We start from the raw sequence: 21380 nt of genomic DNA, 5'->3' as shown, positions 1-21380 counted from the left end.
TTTCCTGATACACTTCTGTGTTCTTCCTTTTTTATTTTTTCCATTTTTTTTTTAGGTGAATAAGAATAGAAGGTATATATCTTATTATGCTTCTGCTTTACACCATTGTACTGCATTTCTTTGCTTGCTTGTACTTCTTAAATTACTAAAGTAATTAATTCGGAGTTATATCTACCTTCTGAAGACTTAATATAAATCTGAATGTTAATATTGGAGTAAGTGGCTTTAAATTTTGAAATTATGTCTTTTTGCCCTCTTGTGGACAAATAAGAGTTTGTAGATTTAAAAACCTTTCCTATACATTAACTGCAATGTTCATTTCAGAGAATTACAAAGCCATTATTAATTAGTGATTTTGACTGCCTCGATAACATGTTTTGTTTTGCTTTTTATTTTGTCTTTGGTTTAACATATGGATTTTAAAATGTTAAATGATTTAAGGGGATTTATCTGTCTCTGAGTTACTAATAACTTTTGAGAGGACATATAGTATCTGTACATAAAGAAAATTTGCTTGCTAGCTAAGGAGCAATTGATTTTGTATGTCATTCTCAGGAGTATTTTAGTATTTTAGGTGTTATGCTATTATTTTATTTTTTCAATGATAGCGGAATTAAGAAATTTACATGTTTTGTTGATAAATGGGATTTTACTAATGTATGTCTAAATTTTTAGTTGTTTAACTCACTGTCATCAATTAGTATGTGAAAGATAATATGGTAATATCAGATAATTGTTTTAATTGGTTTTCCAGCCTCCTCATGTTCATGTTTCATGTCTGTAAAAGTTGGCTTGAGTATTATATTATTTTAGAACATGTAGTAAAAGATCTATTAGTATGAAGTGTCTTTTTGTAATTTGTCCTTAATAATTAGATACTGTTTTATATTTTCTTGGAGCTCATATGAATGAAATTTCTTAGAAACTCTTTGAGTATTAAACATATACTCTTTGAAGTCTCTGTCATGCCAGCTACAATGCAAACAAAATGTTCAAACTTTTATAAAGATAACACTGGTGTCCTATCTTCAAGGAGCTCTCACAGACAACTGGGGGACCTCTTTCATGGTCTTCCTTTTTAACCTTTCCTTCTCTGAGGTTACCTCTGTGTCTTATAGTACTTCTGTTAGACTTTCTGCCCTACGTTGTAATAATTGTTTTGAATGACTTTACTTAGGGACAAGGAGTTGCTTGAGGGCTCAATGCCTATAGGTACTCAATAAATATTTATTGAATTAAAAGAAATTTCTGTTGTGTATGCACAAATACCATTTAAGTTCATCAGTTGGTATTGCTCTTTTCCAGGGTTTCAAGAACCCATTCTTAATTTTCATCTTAAATATTTTTCAAGTCTTCTACTGACTTATGTTTAAGCCACAGTACACATACACGTGCACACACACAGACATGTACGCACACATGCAAATTTTTTCTGTAATACACTGGGTTCCTAAACATGATTTAGTCATCACAGAGGAAAGCTTTTTCCAGATCCTCTACTTTGGATTCCTTATTTTAATCATTGATGCCAACATTAAATCCAACAGGAATCATTTGTTTTCTTTCATTAATGATGTACTCAGGTGACACAAAGTACCATATGTACCCATGAAAACCGGAAAACTTAATAAAATACTCTTGGAATTTTAGTGATAAGTCATTAGCTTGGTTTGTTTTTAAGTATTTTAAAAAGCCTTTCTTTTTGTCTCATAATTTAGGGTTTGTCTGATCCAGGTAATTATCATGAATTTTGCCGATTTTTGGCTCGTTTAAAGACAAATTATCAGCTGGGAGAATTAGTTATGGTGAAGGAATATCCTGAAGTTATCAGATTGATTGCTAACTTTACCATTACTAGCCTGCAGGTAAATAAAAACATATAATTGATGTTAAACAGTAGATACTTTTTAGAACAATTTCTTGGTAAGATTTGGTGGGGACTTTCAACATTTGTTAGAGTGCTTTGCTAAAAATACTTATTCCAGGGTTTTAGGTGAAAGTTCATTGTAACATTTTATAATAAACATTTAGAGGCTGAGTATCTACTAAAGAATGAGTTGAGAAGCTATAGTAAAATTTATGTGAAGAAATAAAAGCCATTTTTTAAAGATTTTTTTTTAGAAAATTCTTTTTATAAGTTGGGGGGAAGCTTTAAAACCACATTTTCCACATGATATGAACTCAAAAATATTCATGGAAAGATTAGACGGAAGCACACCAACTTTTAATAGTGATCACCCCTTGGGTGGTAGAATGAGAGATTATTGGTTTCTTCTTTATGCTTTTTTGCATTTATTTACAAAATTTGCTATGTTAATGGTGATTGGTTATATGATCAGAATAAAAGTTAATTTTAAAGTCTGTGTTTAGTAATTTTGTTTAGAAAATCTGTGTTTAGTAATTCTGTCTTATTAATTCTTAATTCTAAGAAGATATGTCAGTTTAAATAACATTTGCTTTATTTCTTTGTAGCATTGGGAATTTGCTCCCAACAGTGTTCATTATTTATTAACTCTGTGGCAAAGGATGGTAGCATCAGTTCCTTTTGTGAAATCAACTGAGCCCCACTTATTAGACACTTATGCACCAGAAATCACGAAGGCCTTTATCACTTCTCGCTTGGAATCTGTTGCCATAGTTGTGAGGTATTGAAAACTAAATGTTTCTGTTGTATTTTTATCTTTTGCATCTTAGAATTTAAAAAATTTGAGGTATAATTTACGTAGTGTAAAATCACGCTTTTTAGTGAATAGGTCTATGAGTTCTGACACGTGCATATAGTTGTATAACTACCATTACAGTCAAGATAGAGGCTAGTTTCATCACACCAGAAAGTTCTTTTGTGTCCCTTATAGTCAGTCCTTTCTCCACCCTCAGACTCTGGCACTTACTTATTTGTTCTGTTTTCCTATAGTTTTTGCCTTTTTAGAATGTTGTATTGATATAATATATAGCCTTTTAGTTCAGCTTCTTTCACTTGACATAATGTATTTGAGATTCCTCCATGTTGCATCAGGAGTTCTTAAAATTTATTGCTGAATGGTATTTCATTTCCTGGATATATCAGTTTGTTTATCCATTCACTCGTTGATGGACATTTGGGTTGTTTCCATTTTTGTCAATTATGAATAAAACAGCTGTAAACATTGCTGTGAAGGTTTTTGTGTGAACATAAGTTTTTATTTCTCTTGGGTAAATGTGTAGGTGGCAGATTTCTGGGTTGCATGGTGAGTGTGTGTTTTACTTTATAAGAAACTGCCAAACTGTTTTGCAAAGTGGCATTCCCACCAGCAATGTATGAGAGACCTAATTGCCCTTTATTCTCATCGGCACTTGGTATTGTCAATTTTTTTTTAAATTTTAGTCATTCTAATAGGTGTGTAGTGGTACCTCATTTGGGGTTTAATTTGCATTCTCTTAATGACCAATATTATTTACCATTTGTATATATTATTTGGTAAAGCACCTGTTAAATTTGTTGCCCTTTTTTAAAATTGGGTTGTTTATTATATTGAGATTTAAGAGGTCTATATATGAGATCACAAATCTTTTTATTGTATGTGTTTTGTAAATATTATCTTTTAATCCATAGCTTGCCTTTTCATTTCCTTCACAGTCTTTCAAAGAAGTTTTAGAGTTAAGTGAAGTTCAATTCATCTTTTATTTTTTCTTTTACAAGTTTTATAGTTTTAGAATTTACATTTACTTCTGTGATCCATTTCGAGTTAATTTTTATATGAGATAGCTTGAAGTTATTTTTTGTTTTTTTGTTTTTTTTTTATGGGTGACCAATTATCCCAGCATCATTTGTGGAGAAGACAATCTCTTCTCCATTGTATTGCCTTTATACTGTTTTCAAAAATTAATTGACCACATGTGTGCTTTCTGGACTCTGTTCTCATTAATCTATATATTTTTCCTTCTGCCAATACCCTGTCTTGAATACAGTAGCCCTATAAGCTTTGAAATCAGGTAGTGTGAGTCTTTTACCTTGGTTTCCCTTTTTCAGTTGTTTTGGTTTTTTTACTTCCTTTGCTTTCCCATGTAAACTTTAGGATTATCTTGTATCTATAAAAAATCTTGCTGAGATTTTGATTAGGATTGCTTTAAATTTGTAGATTAACCTGGGGGAAGAATTGATACCTCGGCAGTATCAGGTCTTTCAGTCAATAATCATGTTTATCTTTTAATTTATTTAGCTCTTTTGTGATTTCTTTGCTTAGTGTTGTGTTGTATTAAGCCTTCAGATTTTATATATGTTTAATTAGGTTTAATGAATTAGATTTTTTTCTGATTTCTTTGGAACATGCAGTTTTTTAAATGTCAAGTTCCAATTGTTCATTGCTAGTAATTAGTAATGTGGTTGAGTTTTGTATATTGACCCTGTTATGCTAGGACCTTGGTAAACTCATCTGTAGGTAATTGTAGCTTTTTTTATGGTTTCTTTGGGATTTTTCATGTGTACAATCATGTCGTCTTCGAACATAGGTATTTTATCTCTTACTTTCCAATCCATTTGTCTTCTTTTTCTTTATCCATGATGGAATTTTTGTTTAACATAAAGTTTATTTGTAGTGAGTAGAAGCTTATCACATTTAAAAAATGTATATCATATCCTAATGTTGGCTGTGAACATGTTCTTATATATTTGCAGAGATAATTTAGATGATCCACTGGATGACACTGCTACTGTGTTTCAGCAGCTCGAACAGTTGTGCACTGTCAGCAGATGTGAATATGAAAAGACGTGCACTCTTCTTGTACAGTTGTTTGACCAAAATGCGCAGAATTACCAAAAGCTTCTTCATTCAGCTTCTGGGATAACTGTGGACATGGCAATTCAGGAAGGTCAGTAAACTTTGTATGACTATATATGGTATTATGTTGAATTTTAAGTAGCCTCATGAATCACTTTAATACTTTTACTGCAAATTATTTTTATGTATTTCCCCCAATTCCTCGTCCTCTAATAAGCCATTAATTTTGTTAGCCTTCTGGGTATTTTGGTTGCCTGGTGGTTAATTTTCAGTTCTCATTTATAAGATACATGGGAAGTATTTCTCTGGAATCGGTATCAAGGAAAGCTGATAATGGTATTTGAGTAGAGTTCATTAACTTGTAACTATCTTTTAACTAATCATGTTTTCTTCTTTGCTATAGTTGACTGCAAATTCAAAGCCCAATTTCATCCAATAAAAAATTGTATAAGACCTCATTATGGTTTTGCATTTGTGTATTATCCTTCACTATGGCTTTAGTTTACTATTACATTTGAATCCTCACTTTCCTCATTATTTTTCTTTAATGCTTTATTGAAGGAGGGTTTATTTATTTCTGAATGTCCCTTTAAATCCTTTCAGGAACATTGCAGGGAATAAAATTAAATAAATATATTTTTCACATTTTTAAAAAATGAAATGAATATGAGAATGGAACTGACTTTATCCATTTCTAAAAGAAGACACTTTAATTATGGTTCCAGAATGTTTTTCTTTTATGTTTTTTTCCTTTTATTGTTTCGGGAACTGAGTGGTAAGGGATGATAGACTCTGTGATTTCCTATCTAAACTCTTTTCAAAACATTGTTTAAAAGATTATCTTTTACTTTTATATAATGTCTTAAAATGTCTTTTATTATCTGTTTTTGTTTTGGTGTTTGGAGTCACACATTAAAAAACTGCTGACGGGCTACATAGTGGAGTAGTTAACCTCTCTACTTCAAATAATCTCTCTTATTAAGATCTCATTATTTATAAATTAAATTAAGGAGCAATATTTTTGCAGCATTTTAGTCTTTTCATGGTTGATTTCTTCCTTCAGAGTTTTCAAAATTATTAAATATTAAATATGTACAAAAGGCTGTGTATACATATTGAGACATGGTGACTAGCAATAACAAACAGCATCACACAGCGTAAAGAATAGGTCAGTATCAGTATCTTTGTTGTTCCCATTGTTTCTCTGTCCAAATCTATCCTTTCTTCCAGCAGAAAATACTTGGAATCTTGAATTTTGCATTTATCAATTAGTGCCTTTTGTTACTCATAGTAGTTCTGCGTGTGTGTGTGTGTGTATGTGTGTATGGGTGTATACAGACATATATATATATATATATATATATATATATATATATATATATTCTGGAAATAATTCATGGTTTTGCAAATTTCTGAACCTTATACAACTGTATACAATGAAACTGCATTCTACAACTTGCTTTATTTTTTTTCCTCAGTATTGCATTTATGAGGGTTTGTGTTGATGCTATGGCTGTAGTTCCTTGATTTGCACTGCCACTGTTCTGTTGTTTGAATATACCAAATTTATTTATGCATTTTCTTGTCAGTGGATATTTGTATTTTTTCTGCTTTTTGCTAATGGAATGAGTGCAGCTGTGTAAAGATTGTTATGTATATCCATTACATAGTTTCAGTAGAATGATGCCAAACTCGTTTACAGAGTGATTTTCTTTTTTTTTTTTTTTTTTTTAATTTTTTTTTTTCAACGTTTATTTATTTTGGGGACAGAGAGAGACAGAGCATGAATGGGGGAGGGGCAGAGAGAGAGGGAGACACAGAATCGGAAACAGGCTCCAGGCTCCGAGCCATCAGCCCAGAGCCCGACGCGGGGCTCGAACTCACTGACCGCGAGATCGTGACCTGGCTGAAGTCGGACGCTTAACCGACTGCGCCACCCAGGCGCCCCCAGAGTGATTTTCTACTTTACTTCCCACCCACCCTCACATAGATCTTTGCCAACACCTCATAATGTTAGACTTAAAATTTTTACCAGACTAGTTCAGGTAATATACCTCATGGGTATTTTAGTTTTTTTCTCATAATTAATGAAGTTTAGTATTGTTTTATGTTTGTTGACTGGTATTTGTGTCATTATCAATGACACGTATTTATGATTTTTGTTCATTTTTCTACTCACCATTTGGATTATTAGTTTATCTTTTACTGATTGAATTCTTTTTGTGTTTTTGATGCTAACCCTTTAGTGATTTGAATTGTAAATATTGTCCCCAAGTTTGTGATCTGCCTTTACATGTCACTTTAATGTATCTATTCTCTTAGTTATTTTTCATATCGAACTTTATTTTAATTAAATCACCTAATCTTTTTAAAGAGGTAATATGTCCCCGTTATCCAGAAAAAATAAATTAAAATGTGTTTCTGTTTCAGTTCTATGATCTGTCCTCTTGTTCTTCACTCTATGTAGCAATTTTTACTAGTTTTGTGTATATTTTCAAAGTTTCTGCATGCATATACAAACAACTATGAATTTATAAATCTTATCCCTCTTTATTTACTTAGGATGTGGTATACACCCTTAGTGTTCTACTCTTGCTTTTTCTTTCATTTAACAGAGTACTTTATAGCTATTTTCAAATTTAGAGAATGCTTATTTTTTATAGATGCATAATATTTTATTCTTACTGTATCATTATTTAATCATTCTTTCTACCATTGAAAGTCATTAGAATTATTTTTCATCTCCAGCTATTAAAATTAATGCCATATAGATTAACCATGTATATATGTCATTTTATGTGTATACAAGTATATATAGAAGATAAATTCCCAGAGTAGAATTACTATTGGCTAAAAGGGTAACTATTTACAACTTTTATAGATATTGCCAAATTACTTTTGGAAAGGACTATGTCAATTTACTTGTCCACCAGCTAGCTATCTATGGGAGTGTTTCCATATTGCCTTCACAGGATAATTTTACCAGGCTTTTGAATTCTTAGCAATTCTATAGGTGAAAAATGGTTTCTTAGTATAATTTAATATTCTCATATCAGTTAGGCATTAAGTTTATTTAAGACTATTTAGTCTTGTTTTTCTGTAATGACATGTTAATTTCTTTGCTGTTTTTTGGGTGTTGGTCCTTACTTTTCTCATTGATTTTTTTTTATAAGAGCTCTTTGTATTTTAGAAAAATGAGCTCCTTGTCTGTGGTAAGAGTTGCAAATGCCTTTTTCTTTTCTTTCTTTCTTTCTTTCTTTGAGTGTACAGTTTGATGAATTTAACAGTTATTCATAGCCATGTAACTATCACCACATTCAAAATAGAATTTCCTGCACTCCAAATAATTTCCTCATGCTCTTTGATCCCTTTCCCTGACTCTTGACATGGGAACCACTGGTTTCTGTAATTGTGGTTTGTCTCTTTTAAATTTTTGCATAAATGGAATCATACAGTAAGTAGTCTTTTGTGGTTGACTTTGCATAGCATAATGTTTTTGACATTCAAATATATTGTGTTTATTAATATTTTGTTTCTTTTTATTGCTGCATAGTGTTCCATAGTATAGTTCTATCTATAAAACTATAGTCTATCCACTGTGTGATGGACATTTGAGTTCCACTTTCAGTTGGGAGGCTATTATGAATAATGGTGGTATGAACATTTGCAGACAAGTCTTTGTGTGTTTTTAAATTTTTTTTTTTTTTTTTTAAATTTTTTTTTCCAACGTTTATTTATTTTTGGGACAGAGAGAGACAGAGCATGAACGGGGGAGGGGCAGAGAGAGAGGGAGACACAGAATCGGAAACAGGCTCCAGGCTCTGAGCCATCAGCCCAGAGCCCGACGCGGGGCTCGAACTCCCGGACCGCGAGATCGTGACCTGGCTGAAGTCGGACGCTTAACCGACTGCGCCATCCAGGCGCCCCATGTGTGTTTTTAAATTTTTATTTCTCTTGGGTAAATACCTAAGACAGATTGCTGGGTCATATGAGAAATGTATGTTTAATTATAGGATACTACTGGGGCGCGGTTGAGTGTCCGACTTCGGCTCGGGTCATGATCTCGCAGTTCGTGAGTTCAAGCCCCACATCGGGCTCTGTGCTGACAACTCAGAGCCTGGAACCTACTTCAGATTCTGTGTCTCCCTCTCTCTGCCCCTTCCCTGCTCATGCTATATCTGTCAAAAATGAATAAATGTTAAAAAAAAATATATAGGATAGGATACTACTATATTGTTTTACAAAGTACCATTTTCCATTCTCATTATTTTCTCTATATCTGCATCATGATTTGATAGTGTCTTCTTAACCTTAGCCATTCTACTGGGTATCTAAAAGTGTATCATTATGGTTATAATTTGCATGTCCCTAATACTTAACAGTGGTGTGCTTTTTGGCCATTCATATATCTTCTCTTGTGCACTATTTGCTCACCTTTTTTTGTCTATTTTTAAATTAGATTGTTCTTTTATATGTATTCTTATTGGAATTGTAGGACTGTTTTACATATTCTGTATATAATTTCTTTTTCACATAAATGTTTGCAAGTATTTTTCTCTCTGTCGTTTCTCTTCAACTGTTTTTCTTTCTTTCTTTCTTTCTTTCTTTCTTTCTTTCTTTCTTTCTTTTTTATTTTTTTTTATATATATGAAATTTATTGACAAATTGGTTTCCATACAACACCCAGTGCTCATCCCAAAAGGTGCCCTCCTCAATACCCATCACCCACCCTCCCCTCCCTCCCACCCCCCATCAACCCTCAGTTTGTTCTCAGTTTTTAACAGTCTCTTATGCTTTGGCTCTCTCCCACTCTAACCTCTTTTTTTTTTTTTCCCTTCCCCTCCCCCATGGGTTCCTGTTAAGTTTCTCAGGATCCACATAAGAGTGAAACCATATGGTATCTGTCTTTCTCTGTATGGCTTTTCAAAGAGCAGAAGTTTTAAATGTTGATGATCTACCTTTTCAATTGTTTCTTTCTGGCTTATGCTTCTTGTATTTACGAAATCCTGTGCAGTGCAAGTCACAGAGATGTTCTTCTGTATTTTCTTCTAGAGGTTTAATAGTTTTAGGTATTATGTTTAAATTCGTGAACTTCCTGGCATTAACTTTTGTGAATAGTGTGAGTTGGGGGTAAGGCCCCATCCCCAGCCCATACAATTATATAGTTGTTCTAGCACCATTTGCTGTAACAACTATCTTTTCCCCCACTGAATTATTGTAACACCTTTGTCAAAAATCCATTGGTTATAAAAGGCTAGGGTTTATTACTGGACTCTGTTCTCTACCATTGATCAGTATGTCTGTCCTTATGTCAGTGTTATACTGTCTCAGTTACTGTAATTTTGTAAGTCGGTTACTGTAATTTTGTAAGTCTTGAAATCAGGTAATCTAACTGTCTCATTCTTCTGTCTCAAAATAGTTGTGTCTGTTCTCGATCTTTTGCCTTTCTTTATTAATTTTAGCATCAGCTTGTTAATTTCTTTAAAAAGTCTCACTAGAATTTGATTGGGATTGCCTCAATCTATGCATCAATTGGGCCATCTTCACAATATTGAGTCTTCCAGTTTGTGGACATGGTCTGTTGCTCCACTTACATAGGTGTCCCTTAATTTTCTTTGCAATGTTTGATTGCTTTCAGCACACAGGTATTAAAAATGTTTCACTAAATTTATTCCTATATATTTTTGATGTGGTTGTAAATCTTATAATCATTCTCTGCTATTCTATACAACCAGAATTGATTTTTCTCTTTGTGTCCTATGACTTTGCTAAATTTACTTATTCCGATAGCTTTTTTGTAGATTCTTTTGGATTGTTATGTAAGATCATGTCATCTGCAAATAAAGACAGTTTTATATCTTGTCTTCAAGCTTTTTATTTCTTTTTCTTGCCTTATTCCACTGGTTAGGACCTCTGGTACAATGTTGAATAAAAAGGGAAGAGTGGGTAGTCTGGCCTTGTTTCTGTTTGTACATCTAAAGCATTGAGCCTTTCACCATTGAGTAGGATGTTATCTGTAGGTTTTAAAAAAGATGTTCATATGGGGTGCCTGGGTGGCGCAGTCGGTTAAGCGTCCGACTACAACCAGGTCACGATCTTGCGGTCCAGGAGTTCGAGCCCCGCGTCAGGCTCTGGGCTGATGGCTCGGAGCCTGGAGCCTGTTTCCGATTCTGTGTCTCCCTCTCTCTCTCTGCCCCTCCCCCATTCATGCTCTGTCTCTCTCTGTCCCAAAAATAAATAAACATTGAAAAAAAATTAAAAAAAAAAAAGATGTTCATAATAATTTTGAGGAATTTCCCTTCTGTTCCTCTGGCTATTTATACTGAGTGGTGCATTGATTTTTTTTTTTTTAATGCTTTTTATCCACCTATTCAAATGACCCGTTTTTTTTTTTCGCTTTTTTACTAATATAGTGAATTACATTGATTGATTTTTCTGTGTTAAGCCAGCTTTACATTCCCAAGGTAAATCCTACTTTGTTATTATATAATATAATGTTCCTTTATATAATGCTAGATTCCATTTGTAAAAAACTTCTTATTTTACATTGATGTTCATGAACGATATTTATCTGTAGTTTTCTTTTCTTGTGATGACTTTGCCTGATTTTGGTAGCAGGGTAATACTAGCCTCATAAAATGAGTCAAGGAGCATTTCCTCTTCTTTCTTTATCTTCTGAAAGAGTTTGTGTACCATTAATATTATTTCTTTGTTAAAAGTGTGATAGAATTCACCAGCAAAGTCAGTGGGCCTAGAGGGTTTAGAATTACAAATTCAAATTTTTTAATTGATATAGGACTATTCAAATTTTCTAAGTGCCTAACTTAGTCATTTGTATCTTTCAAAGACTTTATCGTATTTTAAAATTTATTGTAATAAAGTTACTTTTTATATTCTGTTACTTTTTTTAACTTTATTAAAAAAGAGAGAGAGAGAACGAACGAATGTGAGTGGGGAACTGGCAGAGGAGGAGAGAGAGAATCCCAAGCCGGCTCCATGCTATCAGCGTGGAGCCCAACATGGGCTCAGACTCATAAACCATGAGATTATGACCTGGGTGAAATCAAGAGCAGGTCACTTAACAGACTGAGCCACCCAGGCACCCCTGTTATTATTCTTTTACTGTCTGTAGGATCTGAAATGATTTTCCCTTCATTCTTTCTCTTTTAACGGAAGTATACTTAACATGCAGTGTTACTGTTTTCAGGTGTACAACATAATGATTTGATATTTGTACATAATGTGACATGATCATCATAGTAAGTCTTAGTTAACATCTGTCACCATACATAGTTACAAAATTATTTTCTTCTTGTGATGAAAACTTTTAAGATCTGCCCTCTTAGCAGCTTCCCAATATGCAGTACAGTATTAACCATAGTCAACATGTTGTACATTGCATCCCGATGACTTAGTTTATAACTGGAGTTTTTTATTTTTTGACCTTGTTTACCCATTTTACCCACCCATCTCTCATTTTTGATAATGACAGTTGTTGCCTATTTTTCTTTCTCCCTTAGATATTTATCAATTTTGTTAATCTTTTCAAAGAACCAACTTTTAGTTTCGTTGATTTTCTTTATTGTTTGTTCAGTTTTTATTTCATAAGCTGTTTTAGTTTTATTATTGTCTGTTTTATACATTTGATTTTGTTTGGTCTCTCTCCACCCCCCCCCCACCCATTTTTAGATAAAGGTTTCACATCTTTGACTTTTAGATTTTTGTATTTTTCATTTTTTTTAAATTTTTTTTAATGTTTATTTATTTTTGAGACAGAGAGAGACACAGCATGAACAGGGGAGGGTCAGAGAGAGAGGGAGACACAGAATCTGAAACAGGCTCCGGGCTCCGAGCTGTCAGCACAGAGCCCGATGCGGGGCTCGAACCCACGGACCATGAGATCATGGTGAGATCATGACCTAGGCTGAAGTCGGACGCTCAACCGACTGAGCCACCCAGGCGCCCCTAGATTTTTGTATTTTTCTAATAAAAACATTTAAAGTTATAAATGTCATTGTTAAGCATTGTTTTAGCTGCATCTCATGAATTTTGATGCTTTATTTTTGTAATCATTTAGTTAAAAATATTTTCCAATCTGTATTTCTTTATTAATGCATGGATTATTTGACAAGTGTATGCCTTTTATTTCCAAATATTTGGGGTTTTCTTAGTTGTCTTATTGTTACTGATTTCTAATTTAATTCTACCTTGGTCAAATACTATTTTCTGGGATTTCAAACCTTTTAAATTTATTGAGACTTTTTTTATGACCTAGCCTATAGTGTGTCCTGGTAAACATACCATGTACCCTTGAAAATAAGATGTATTTTGCCATTTGGGATATCAATTTGTAAATAGAAATTAAGTCAAGATGGTTTCTAGTGTTGTTCAGATATTCTTTGTCTTTACTGATTTTTTGTTTTGTTTTGATCTGTTTCTATTATTTACAGAGAGAGGTGGTATAATCTCCAAATATGATTGTGGAATTTGCTATACTACTTTTGTTAATTTTTGCTTCTATAGAAGTAAGACATCTATAAATATAGACATCTATAATTGTTTTGTCTTTTCTGTTAATTGATTCTTTAATCTTGAAATGTGTCTTATCAGATATTACCATAGCCAGTGCCTTCTTATGCTTTCCGTTTACACGATATATCCTTCTCCATCCATTTACTTTCAATCTGTCTGTGTCTTGATATTTAAAGTACATCTCTCAGACAGTATATCGTTCTTCCTTTTTAAAAAACCTATTCTGACCGTCTTGTCTTATAACTGGAGTGTTTAGTCCATTAACTAAATGGGGTGGAGGGGGTCTACCAACTCAACACCATGTGAACTAGTTCCTTAGAATGAGGTTCTTTATATCATACTGGTAGTCTAGTAAGGCTGCAAATCATGCGAGGTCTGACTTGAGAGTTTTTTCCTCCTCTCTACCTCATGTTAAAGTCAGGTCAGAAAAGTTTCTCTATTGTCTTTCTCTGTGAAGGGCAGGTTTTTTTCCCCTCCAGTTCCTTTTTTTTTTTTTTTTTTCCCACTAAGAGTGAGTTTCTTGTTGGACTCCTCACATTGGGCATACCCTAGGCTTTCCATTGGCCTTCAGGGAAAAATTCAAGTTCTCTAGTTGTTTCCATGCTTATGTCTCTAAATTTTAGCCCTCACATTTTTTGGCCTTTGAGTATTTATTTTACTTCATCAGCTCAGAAGTACATTTGGTGCCTTTGTGCAAATTAGACAAATACAGATGTAACATAGAGTGCACAGAATGGTGAGTAGTGCACAGGCTAAATTTTCATCCCTCCTTGTCTTTTTAGTTACGTATCTTTTTATAGCTGTGGTTGCCCTTTAAGCCTGTGTTGTAGTATTTTTAAAACTTTGTTTTTGTCTAATGACTCAATGCTATCCCATGTAGTATCTTTTCAGATTTGTTTTCTACATTAATTCAGATTATGTTATGTTATAATTTGGTTTGTGTTTGGCCAGCTACCAATAAAATCATATTTTTCTTTTTAGTTTATATCCCAAATAGTGTTTGCTTCTTTAATAGTAAAGAATTAGTAGTTTTCACTTCATTGTGGTCAGCTTGATGCTCTGAAAGGCTTTTCAGCTGCAAAACAGCTCCTGGATAAACTTTTTAATGCATTGCTGGGCTTGAAATAAGTTCATGAAGTTTTTGACGTTCCTTCTCCTCCCCTGTGCTGCTCTACACTCCTCTGTCCCCCCACCTCTTCTCATTATTTCTCTCTCTCAAAAAAAAAAAAAAAAAAAAAAAGAACTTTAACCAGAATGGAACTAGTCAATAGCAAACAAGGGCAAAAGGCAGTATTGCTTTCAAAGGCAAATTATCAACAGCAGTGATTAAATTGGTGGCAAAGCCTTAGGCCAGTAGCAAGGTAGGTGTACTGAACTTAAGATTCTTCTATTAAGTTGGACGCTTCAAAGGGGATAAAGTGGTCCCAAATTATTAGAGCCCGTTGGCTTCCAGCAAAATAGTAAATTAAAATCTTCTCTGACAAATAGCAACCATAATTTAGGGCCTCGAGAATCCTGCAGATTAAGATCAACCAAATGAGTGTTCATAATTTAAAAAATAGTGAGCACACAAATAATGAAACAAGACATCATGAATGAGCATTGAGAGAAACAATAAATTGTATATTCGATTTGGACCTCCCAGAGGACTTAAGATATTATAATTGGATAGGAATGTAAAATAATTCTGTATGAAATGTGTAAAGAAATAAAAAAAATAGAATCACAAATGAGCAAAAAAGAATATGAAAAATGACCAGACAGACTGAAGAAGACTCAAGTAAAATCTTTATTATTGAAGACAAATTTTTGTGACCTGAAATCTAATGAATGTGTTGAACAGTAAGTTAGATCTAGCTGAGAAAAGAATTCTCAAATTGGCAGTTAGGTTTGAAGAAATTTTCAAGAAAGTGGAGAAACCAGGAAAGTGAGAAAATTAAAAGAGAAATTAAAGGATGGGATGAAAGTTCAGGATATCAAATTCAGTCCCAAAAAAACAGAATAGAGAAGATGGAACAGAGGCAATAACTGAAGATACTCTGTCTGAGAGTGTTTCTGAATGAAGACATGAATCCACCAGTATAGCAAACCCAACGTTTATCAGCCAAAACCAAAAAACAGCATTTTAGTCAGACTACATGTAGTCCCAAAGACAGAAAATCTCAAAAGCTGCTTGGAAAGTATGAAATAGACTGATAAACTCACTTCTCAACAGTAAAAATGTAAGCCAGCAGATGGTGGAATATTATTTTTTAAAAATTGTGCCAAAATAACAACAATCCTATAATTACATGTTAGCTGAAGTATCTTTCAAGAACAAGGATGAACAAAAGACATTTTCTACCAGTAGAAAACCAGAAATGTTTTCTACCAGTAAATCTTTGCTCAAGTTCTTCATTAAAAGTTTTCATCAGCAAAATGAAAAAGTAACCTACCCAATGGGAGAAAATATTTGCAAACATGTATCTGATGAAAGGTTAATATCCAAAATATGTAAAGAACTAATATAACTCAGCAACAACAGGTACATCAAAAGGCATTCAACATCACTAAACATCAGGGAAAAGCAAATCAATGAGAGACCACCTCACACCTGTTAGAATGGCTTTTATCCAAAAGACAAGAGAAAACGTGTTGACAAAGATGTGAAGAAAAGGCAACCATTGTACACTGTCAGTGGGAATGTAAATTGGTGCAGCCGCTATGGAAAACGGATGGTAGTTCTCAAAAAATTAAAGATCAAGCTACGGTATGATCCAGCAGTTCTACTTCTGTGTATTTACTCAAAGAAAACAAAAACACTAACTTGAAAAGATAATCTACACCCCTGTGTCTATTGCAGCTTTGTTTATGGTAGCCAGGACATGAAAGCAATCTAAATGTCCATTGATGGATGAATGGAGAAAAACTGTGGGGTGTGTGTGTGTGTGTGTGTGTGTGTGTGTGTGTGTGTGTGTATGTATAAAATGGAATATTATTCAGCCATAAAAAGGAAAGAAATCTTGTCATTTGTGACAGCAAAGATGGATCTTGAGGGCATTATGCTAAATGAAATAAGTCAGAGAAAGATTAATAACCATATGATCACACTTATACATAGAATCTGGAAGTAAAACATAACAAAAAACTGAACTTATAGATACAGAGAACAGAGTGGTGATTGTCCGAGGAGGGAGTGGGGAGTGGGCAAAATGGGTAAAGGTGGTCAAAAGATAGAAACTTGCAGTTAAAAAATAAATGTCATGGGGATGTAATGGACAGCATGATGACTATAGTTAATAGTACTGTATAGTTAATAGTACTTGCAAGTTTTGGGGCCAGTAAATCTTTAAAGTCCTCACCATAAAAAAAAGTTGGTGACTATGTGAGGTGATGGATGTTAACTAGACTTACTGTGGTAATCATTTCCTAATATATATAAATATCAAATCATATGTTTTACACTTGTAACTGATATGTCAATTGTATCTCAGTTTTTAAAAGTTGAGCAAGTTATTTGTATATAAAGCAAGTCTTAACAAATTTCAGTCACATAGCATCAGAGTCCACATTGTTACTAACTTGCAATTAAAACTAATGGCGAAAATAATAATAAACGAACTCTATACACTTGGGTATCTTCTAAGGCACATGAGATACCATGTTACTCCCAGTAAATTGGCAAAAGTAGCAAATCATATAGGAGAATGTAGATCAAAGGGAGTTCTTATATACTTGTGGTAGGAGTATAAAGTAAATCAATCAGAAATGGAATGGAAATCAATTTGGTGTTATTTTGCTAAGTGGAACATTTGAATCCCTGCTGACTTGGCCCTTCCACTCTTAGGTATGTCCTCTAGAAAATCTCTTCTACACAAGAGGACATGTGTGAAAATATTCATAGTCTAATTGTTCCTAAGGACACAAAGTGGAAACAGCTCGAATACCCATAACCATTAAAATGAATAAACAGATCATAATGGTTACACAATAGAGTAATATGTAACAGTAAAATGGAATGAAGTACAGGTATACTTATGATGAATTTCAGAGATAGGATAGGTGGTGAAATAAAGCAATTTTCAGGAAACTGTATATAGTATGAGACACTTAATAAAGCCCCAAACAAGTGAGACTAAAAATATATTGTTTTAGGAATATATGCCTAAGTGGTAAAATGAGAAAAAAAACTCAAGAGAATAATAAGCACCAAATACAGGATCATGGTTACCTCTCGGGTGGCAGGTAAGGGGATAAGCTAGGGGAGGAGTATGAAGGTAGGTGTGACTATATTGGTAAAGCCTTGGTTCTTAAGTTGGATAGGGAGTTCACTGGTGTTTATTTTATTATACTTCATATCCATTACATATAGCTTCAGAGATAGCAAATATTATATTACAATGTAAAAAAATTCAGATGTAAAATCAAATACCTGTTTTCCTACAAAAGGATACCAAATGAAAATATAGCTGTTCTGAGATATATGAATGGAATTAATGTCAATGTAATAATTTATTGATATTAAATAGGGGTATCTAGTGAATGAAGTCAGACCTGATTCTTGGTTAATATAAACTCAGAGTTTTTATCATAAGATATACTATGTGTTTTTAATAATAATTCAGTGTCTAATGCTCAATACATAGAAAATTTTTAACATTTGTTTCCTTGCTGCTTTTTTTTTTCTTTTTTTTTTTTTTTGGTAAAAAGGCAGTGGGGTGGGGCACCTGGGTGGCTCAGTCAGTTAAGCAGGGTTCCAGCCCTGCGTTGGGCTCTGCACTGACAGCTCAGAGCCTGGAGCCTGCTTCAGATTCTCCGTCTCCTCTCTCTGCCCCTTCCCCACGGACACTCTGTCTCTCTCTGTCTCTAGAAAATAAATAAATGGTAAAAAAAAAAAAAAAAAAAAAAAGAAAAACAAAAAGTGGGAAGGAATCTACTTTCAAAGATATCTTTGGTCTACTTAAAAATAATTGTTTTGTATTACAAAAAAAATGCCTAATGTGGCTCTAGTTTATACTGTTGTATGTAGCGGTATTCAATTTCTTTTGTGCAGACTAAACACTTCAGTTAGTGTTGAACAAAGAAAATTATATGCTCTCGTTATGTGTGCTTTAATTTAGATGCTTAATGGCTTTTAATGTTACAAAATAAGTTTATTATTATATTATGATCTCATTTGTATTATATTGTCTTGCTCTTCCATATTTGTGGTGATATGGTCATGGTTTACAAAAACAATAATCCCTAAGAAATAGGTCATTAACAGTAGTTAACGATTACTTGTGATCTATGGTAATGACTGATTTCTTTGGGATTATTGCAGTTATAAACCATAATTACAGATTATTACAGCAATAATTATTTTGTTAAAGGAAAAAATGTTCTTTGCTTGAACAGCTGCTAAAACAAGTGCCCTGAACATTTCAGAATAAATAGAAAAATGGAAAATTATAATGGAAATTTAGTCTCATTATAAAGATGATATTCAAAACAAATGTGTAGATATGAAACTTGTTTATTGGATATTTAAATTTCTAAATGTAATTTCGATTTACGGATTTACATGGTTCTTTAAACTTTGTGGACAGAATTCTGTAACCAAAGTACCATTTATTATTTTGAATACTGTCAGTCTAAAATTGTTGAGGTTTAGGGAAAGGATGTGTATGAGAAATACTACTTCTCAGTCAGTTAAATATGAAAATTATGTTTGATAGCTTAAAAATAATGCCTTTATATTCCGTTGTTGATTTCTAACACTAATCCTAATTTATTCAGGCAGTGGTTAAGTTTCTAAGGTTAAGAAATGCCTGCTTTGTTGTTTGTTGTATATAATAGAAGTCACTGTTTCCAAAAACAAGGAGAGTAAATAAACATTTTATTTTTCCTCTGAATAAACAAACCTCCATTCAGAATTTACCATAATTTCAGAAAAAAAAATACTCACAATTGATCTCATGCTATTTCTGCATAGCATGTTTTGATATACAAGCCTTAATTTCAAAGTCACAGAATAAAAGGAATTAAAAAATAAAAAACTTAAATTTGAGAAATTCATGTCCTGTATTTAGTATCTTTTATTTTTCTATTATTGGACAGTGATACTCATCAGCTGCACTGAAGAAATCATTTTTCCCCGTTATCTGTCTCTCACTAGGTTCAATCCTTTGGGCATGGATTCTCTTCCTTTTCAGCCTACCCCAGACACACACCTATTTAGTTATATCCCTATAGCAGAACGTGCCACATAGGAAAGTACATGAATGTGTTTTACTTGGAATATATTTTTTTTTTTACTTTACAGTTTTTTTGTGTTTGTTTTACAAATGGCATTAAGAAAGTATATATGGCTAATGGTAACTAGCTTTAATTGCAATAAGCCTCTTTGGCAGAGAGGAAAAGCTCTTAAAAATTGTGTGACTTAATTTTCTTGAGCAGCTTCTAAAGTAAAACTCAGAAGAACATATAAATGTAGCATTGGTATGTTTTGGTTTTTGTAGGTTTGATACAGAAGAACTAAAAAGGGGATGGCTATTTTTATAAACATAATAATAGTAATAACAGCCAGTAGGTACTGAGCGTTTATAGTGAATATTATTATGACCACTTTTTATGAAAAATATTATTTAGTGTTTGTCACAAGCCTGAGAGCCAGGTGTAAGTATCACCCTCATGTTTATAGATGAGGGCATTAAATCCAAGTGAAATTAAGTAACTACCTTATTGATAGTAGAGGCAGGATTTTAACTCAGCCTGTGCTCTTGGTAGCTAAAATGTACTGCCTTCATTTTTTAATGTTGATATTTCAACAGAGAGATATAAAAATTACATGCATGAGGAATTCTTTGACTATTTTCAAGTAGGCTTGTTTTTATCAAGAGCTAATAAGCAGATGTTTCTGAGTTTACATTAGTGATAAGCCTCCAAAATAAGTTTGCTTATTTTAAGTTTAATTATTCAACACATACTTATTTCATGTGTCACATATACTTGGTTTTATTGCGGGCAGTTTGGGAATCAAAGGAAGTATGAAAGACCCTAGACATGATCCCAAAAGCAGATGCAGTCTCATCTGTGATTAAAATTTGGAGACAGAAAAAATTCAGGATTAGGAATTAAAATGTGTTAAATAAAAACTCGAGAGATTCTTGGCTCGTAAGATATTATTGGATCATTGTGGTCCAGCTAATTGTCAACGGTGGTGTTTGAGTATTCCCTTTCATCGATCTTGAGAGGAAGTAGTATCTCCTAATGGTATGAGAATGAACTCTTGGAACGCCATTGTCTGTATGGGAATCATAGCTCCGCAGTACTTAATAGGAATATTTGTGACATTAAATGGATATAAATATAGGTAATAGATAATGTTTAAAATATTGCCTAGTGCATGGAAGATACCATGTAAATGTTTGCTATTATTTTTAGTAATAGTCAAGCTTGCTTTAAGAAAAACCAGTATCTAGGGACGCCTGGGTGGCTCAGTCGGTTGAGCCTCCGACTTCGGCTCAGGTCATGATCTTGTGGTTTGTGGGTTTGAGCCCCGCATTGGGCTCTGCGCTGACAGCTTAGAGCCTGGAGCCTGCTTCAGATTGTGTCTCCCTCTCTCTGCCCCACCCCCACTCATACTCTCTTTCTCTCTCTCTCAGAAAATGAATAAACATTTAAAAAAAGAAAAAAAAAAAGAAAAACAGGTATCTGTGGGGTGCCTGGTTGGCTCAGTCGGTTGAGTGTCTGACTCTTGATTTCGGCTCAGATCATGATCCCAGGGTCGTAAGATTGAGTCCTGTGTCAGACTTCACTGAGCCCCACTCTGCCTCTCTCCTGTTCGTGCTCTCTCTCTCAAATAAATAAATAAAAATGAATAAATAAATGAAAAACCAGTCTCTGAATATCTAAATTGATAAAACATATAAAGAAGGTTATTATTTATACTTAAATAATATTTTTCATTTTGAAAAAAATTACAGTAGGATATTTTTTAAATAATGACTCCCATTGGGTAGGTAAATTATTGCACTGTACTCACCAAAAATTATGCTTGCAGTGTTTCAGATTCACATCCATTACTCAAAATGCGTATGTCCCATGCACAGTTGCAGCATAATCTATTAA

General features: G+C 33.3%; 1 protein-coding gene across 1 annotated transcript in view; it reads left to right on the top strand.

Moving 5' to 3' along the window:
* The window catches only part of RANBP17 (RAN binding protein 17), a 322388-nt gene that overhangs the window by 27903 nt on the left and 273105 nt on the right, over window positions 1-21380 (top strand). The window contains exons 10-12 of the mRNA XM_047076735.1: window positions 1719-1865; window positions 2473-2645; window positions 4655-4848. Of these exons, the coding sequence (XP_046932691.1) occupies window positions 1719-1865; window positions 2473-2645; window positions 4655-4848 (514 nt within the window). The remainder of the gene's footprint in view (window positions 1-1718; window positions 1866-2472; window positions 2646-4654; window positions 4849-21380) is intronic.

Source organism: Lynx rufus, unplaced genomic scaffold (genome assembly GCF_022079265.1).
Source record: "Lynx rufus isolate CCGP_SWC_20201006 ecotype Redwood Valley unplaced genomic scaffold, mLynRuf1.p SCAF_1, whole genome shotgun sequence".
Classification (NCBI taxonomy): domain Eukaryota; kingdom Metazoa; phylum Chordata; class Mammalia; order Carnivora; family Felidae; genus Lynx; species Lynx rufus.
The sequence above is the reverse complement of the archived record's forward strand: the minus strand, read 5'-3'. Positions and strand labels throughout refer to the sequence as shown.